At 43.2% G+C, this 5,715-nt stretch overlaps 1 protein-coding gene across 1 annotated transcript; it reads left to right on the top strand.

Moving 5' to 3' along the window:
• The first annotated feature begins 3,691 nt into the window (after positions 1–3,691).
• Positions 3,692–5,067, top strand: LOC144767679 (putative G-protein coupled receptor 33). The gene has a single exon (XM_078651072.1). It carries the CDS (start codon positions 3,817–3,819, stop codon positions 4,885–4,887), a length of 1,071 nt encoding a protein of 356 aa, XP_078507198.1. The 5' UTR covers positions 3,692–3,816; the 3' UTR covers positions 4,888–5,067.
• Positions 5,068–5,715: the final 648 nt, after the last annotated feature.

Genomic DNA, 5,715 nt, shown 5'->3' with positions numbered 1-5,715 from the left:
TAGACGTTGTCTTGTGCAAATATGGTGCTGCATGGATTTCCCATTGTCTGCTGACTTGGCCGCCAGAGAAAGCGGGCAAGAGAAAGAAAGACACGTTTGATAGAGTTGTGAAGAAAGCTTGAATGGCCATTGTTTGTCGGGCATTGTCTTGCGCTGACCTCAATTTGGTACTGTAGAGACCCCCGAAGCACTGTCTGAAGTCACAATGCCGCCATTCTCCTCAGTTCGGCGAAAGGGATTAGTTAAAAGGGCGATGTTCCGTGCAGAGAGTTCCAAGTATTCAATGAAACAAAAGGCCCTGAAATGTTTTTGAAGTTATATTTAATTTAGTTGAACTAATTTAATAAAGGCCCCGGAACAAACAAGCATTGGCTGCACGGACGTAAAAGTAACGCACCGCGGCCGCAAAATGAAATAAACATTTTTCAAAAACCGACTACTAAATTTCTTTCAAGATCAGCGCACGCGAGCTGACTCTAGCGAGACCTAAAAAAGAAGTGGGGGACTAACCTAGTTAATCAGTATGCAAGTGGCATCGCAGCACGTGGCATCCCTGTCTGTGACATCATGACGCGTGACATCACAGCGCGTGACATCACAGGAATTGGCATCCCAAGAAGTTACATCAGCTCTTAAGCCCTCACATATATGTTTAGAAGGTGTATCATGAGTACATTTGAGCACATTTTGAGTATACTTGCAAACCCTCCTTTTGTACGCTACATATAAAACAATGTTACCTTTTGTCAGTGTTAAGCTTTCTATAGCCCTAGTGCTTTAAAAGAAATACTGATATTTACATTATTATAATGCCTCCTCAAGGGTGAAAGGCGTATATAAATGCAATTTATTTTGTGCAAATACTGGGAAGGATCAACACATCTGACATATTACAGTGCATGCAAATCTCCTAAACAGAGCCTGAACTAAGTGAAAAGCTGCCTCTCCTAAGGTTGTGTGAATGCTAACAAGGTGCAAGCCTTTGTTTCCCTTCCGCTGCATTTGCAACAGGTGTGAGGCTCCTGACTTCTGCCAGCCAGGAAACTCCGACAAAAGGAGGCTTGATGACCCTGAGACTCGGCCTTTGTTATGGCCGAGTATCCCATCAGGAGTCAGAAATAAGAGAACCCTGTCCCCGCCTGCACGTTGTTGTGATCAAAAGCAGACAACAACGTGCAAGCTCTGCTGAATGTGTCCCGGTGTTTGGAAATGATACCGGGACAAAGTCAGCATCATAGTGGGGCCCAACTTCTTGGCAGGGTGGACGGCATCCACCCTGCGAAAGAAGTGGGGGGACCCTGTCCACCCGCGTGGAACCCCGACTTGTGCCCTTACTGCAACTCAGGATTACTGGAGACCTCATATCGAAACCAGGGTGGTAAGTGGTGATGAGCCAGGATGAGCAGAAACCAGACGTCAGACTGGGGCAATTGAGGCTCTTTTGCCCTCACTAGTGGACCCAGCTACCATTGCCTCACTTCAAGGACAATCAGCAATTGCAATTGTCTAAAGTGATTCATGGCTGGGTGCAGACATTGAAGGTCCAAGGACACCCATCTGAGCAGCACCGGACCTCCCTCCAGACTCAGCAGTCCATCAGGAGGAAGCAAACATACGCCGCCCATGTCAGTTCATAAGTAATCCAAGAGATATGGAAGGGGATTACTTCACTAGTAATCCAAGAGATATGAAAGGGGATTACTTTCCGAAGCTCTATGTGAATGTAAGGTGTGAGCTTCTTTGTAACTCCAAATGTCTGTAATCTCTGTGCATCTATATATGTAATCACGCTAATGATGACATTTATATAGCGAACAATCTAAATGAAATTTGATTTAGCACTTTACAATAGGAGTTTATTACTACCTAAGGTACTGGTACCCAGTTTAACAATTTTCAGAGGAACGTAAATTAGATTGAAAACCTGAAATTATTCAAGCACGTTCCCTAGTATTAAAGCAGGCCCTTTAATCCTAACCTATGTTTACCAGGATTGGGAACTTGCAGGTTATACGTTTTTCCCCCTACCAAATGCATTAACCTAAACATGTTACTAAAAACAACCTTGTGACCAAAAGTGTACATGTATCTGCTCCTTTGGGGTCAAAGTAACCATCTCAGCTATGTTATGACCATTAAGCTTGTGAACAGCAGGTAGCATAATGATCTCTGCTGCAGGTGCATTAACCTCCTAGGCTCTTTTAAAATGTGATCTGTTTGTGATCAGAAGCCAGAATAGCCTGCACTACTTCTCCTTGTTATCAATTTCTTTGAGGGAAGAGATTGGGAAAAGAATGCTTATGTACTGACAAACCATAGACAGCGGTGACTTACTCCCTTCAAGAGGTGAGGCTTTTAAATCCAGCCCCTTTCTGCTAAAGCCACCGCCCTATTTCGGGGGTTTGCAGTTATTTTATTTTCTGTTCCCAGCACTGATCATGTCTGAGAAGCGTGCTTTAAGCATCATTGCTACTTCTCAATGTGGATGGGCCTTTATTTCAGATTTTGTATCATAAAGAAGGCAGTAACCCTAGTGGTGACTAGAGATCTGGCTGAACCCTGCAGGCCCCTTTAAATCTGCAGTGAGACACACTATAAGACAGACCAGAGAGCAACAAGAAATATCTCATCAAACACTCAGCATCACTATGTTTACACAAGAGTGCAAAAGAGACCTCTCCCATCTGATGCAGCTGAAGGAACAATGGGTTTCTCCTTGCAGCTCTACCTGCTGTGGAAGGAGACGCTTTGGGGCAGAGACTCTATGGTGGAAAACCCCCCAGTGTCCGCCTCTGTGGGTGGAAATTCAGCCGCAAATGTGTGCACTGGAAATAGACCCCCCTAAGTAGGGATCCCTTGTGAATGCTCTCGAATCAAGTCTTCCTAATGTGCTGGGAGATATCTCCAATCATGTAAGTGAAGGTATAGTTATCTGTAAGTGGTTGTCCTTCACCCTTTACGTCACATTCTTCCACTGAGGCAACACCTCCAGCCACATTGGTGGATCAGCCTCCCCAGATGAGGTGACTGCTCAACATCATGTCATTCCAGATACTCTTACATTGGCAAACCTCATGGTGGAGCTGCAGAAGTTTCTCCTAGCAGGACACCTGTCATCCACCTAGCCCCGAATATGACTGGTCATCCGCCTAGCCCTGGCAGATATGGTGGTGGAAGCATGGAAGATGGTCCACCGATTCCACTGCAAAATGTATGTTTCCGTTCTCTAAATCAGGTTGACAGTTTGTTTGTAATTGTTATAGTAAGACTTTTCATAGTTTGTGTATTCAGTTACTTTTTAATCATATGTTGAATATTTAGCATTTTCCAAAATAGAATGTTGCGAACCCGACTGACATTGTGATCCAAATTTCACCAGATATATCAGTTTGGAGGTCAGAGCGTTTAGTGATTATTCTTTGCCTGTGAGTCTAAAAATATGCACTATATTTAAGGTGTGAGATACCTAAGTGCTACTGAGTTATGAATTGTCTCATTTGTACATGCTTTTTCACTTTGGGGCTAACATTTAAATAAGGCTTAAACCACGTACAATACAATGAAAAGACTATTGACAAAACGGTTTAATTTTCCAGCTTTAGAAAGAATCTATATGGAAGTTGTTTGGTTTCACTGCAGTCTCTTGCACTTTTCTTCCCAACAGAATTATGGACGACAGAATGATGACAATTTTCCTCTCTGTCCGAAGTCTCCCCTTATAGTGATGTTACGGGTTTTGAAGAATCCACCGCGACCACTCTCCTGGAATCTGAGACCTTGACACCTGGTGAGAGCATTGCATCAAAAGTCTCCTCCATGGCAACTGTGGCAACTGAAACATCGCCGGACAGCAATGTACCCTCCACTTCTGAATGCCTATCTGTCCTCTCCATTCTGTTAGCCGTGTTCCTTTTTATCACATTCACCATTGGGATTCTGGGAAACAGCTTATATATGTGGATTTTGGGTTGGAAGATGAAGCAGACGGTAAACACCATTTGGTTCCAGCACCTCATCTTCGCTCACCTGCTTTTCACCTTGGTCATTCCATTTCATGCTATCTTTTTGCTGATGGATTGCCAATGGATCTTTGGAACAACTCTCTGCAAGCTAGTCAACTTCGTGGTATCTTTCAGCATGTTTGCATCTGTATTGCTGCTCACAGTCATCAGTGTTGACCGGTGTCTGTTGGTGGTGGTCCCACTGTGGACCATATCTCACAGGACAACCAAAAGAGCTTCGTTAGTTTGCTTTTCTGTTTGGATACTGGCCTTAGCAATAAATTTACCCTACTTGGTATTCCGAAAAACCTTTGTCGCTGCCAACAATAAAATAACCTGCTTCAATGATTATGCCCTTTCTGATGATTGGATTACTCCTGAGATACAAGACCTAAGGAGAAGAGTCCATTTGTCATTGTTCATCCTTTGGCTTGTGGTGGGTTTTCTTTTACCGTTCTCAATAATGATAGCATGCTATTTGAAATTAGCTGTGAAGCTCAAGGCTGGGTACCACCACAAGACCAACAAACCATTCAAGGTGATTGCTACTGCTGTTACCTCTTTCTTTGTGTGCTGGTTGCCTTACCATATCTATAGTGGCTTGATCATCTACCAAGAGTCTGTCAGCCAGTTACTTGTCCATCTGGTTATGTTCTTCACCATAGTGCTGTGCTGCATCAATGCTGGCTGCACCCCAATCATGTACCTGTTCATTGGAGAGACATTTAGAGATCTGTTCAAGGCATCCATCTATTCCTTGTTCAGCAAAGCGTTTGCTGAAGAAACACTAAATAATGACTTAGAAAATGAGAGGAAGCCCCATGAGTTCTCAACCTCCGGCCAAAGCCAAGTGGCCAATCTATTGCAGTTAGAGTCTTCAGTATGAATGGCCTTTTCTTCTGATCACATATGATTGACACGTCTTGTAATACTAAACAATAAGATGTAGCATGATCTTTAAAAACCTCAACTTCTTCACCGAAGAATATGTTGTACTGGTGGTTTATCAGGTTACTGGTGTTGGGAAAATATTCTAGTTCACATAAGCCAGCAGTTGATGAAAATAAAAATAAGATAATGATAATAGGATCCTGAGGTCTAACAGCTCCCCAAAAAGAGTTGTAGAAGAGCTGCCTTTAAACCGTTAAAATTTTATATATTTTTAGGAGAAACTGCGACTAATAATCACAATTATGGAAGTCTTAACTTGGTCTATGAGGTTCCACAGCAATGGAGACTTTCAGACTGGAACTGGATTTAACTACAGTGATGTATCATGTTTTCATCAAACAGGTTCGCTATTTCTAATTTCTCTCTAAAGCCACTTCATTTAATTTGAAAAGTGCTTTCGGAGTGCCTATTTAATGAAGTAAAGAAAAATATATGAGGGGTTAAAGCTGTGTGTGAGTGGCAAAAGTGTTGTATTCCTATCTATGATGAGGCAGGACTGGACAGGGCAATTCCCTGGGGGTCTGGAACCATTGAAGTGCCGTTTCCGAAGGCCTGTGGCTACCTCTGTGATTCTGTCACTTTCTCCTTTTTCCGGAGGTTAATTACAGCATGCACAATGGAGGTGTAGGGAACAGGAGACAGAGGGAGATCAGCAGGGGAAAGAGAGGCAGATGAGAGAAGGAGAGTGTTGGAAAAGGCCCTCTTCTACATAGTGTACTCCCAGATATTTGTCTTGACCGTTTTATTGGCTGTAGCAACTCAG

Source organism: Lissotriton helveticus, chromosome 7, assembly GCF_964261635.1.
Source record: "Lissotriton helveticus chromosome 7, aLisHel1.1, whole genome shotgun sequence".
Taxonomy (NCBI): Eukaryota; Metazoa; Chordata; class Amphibia; order Caudata; family Salamandridae; genus Lissotriton; species Lissotriton helveticus.
The sequence above is the reverse complement of the archived record's forward strand: the minus strand, read 5'-3'. Positions and strand labels throughout refer to the sequence as shown.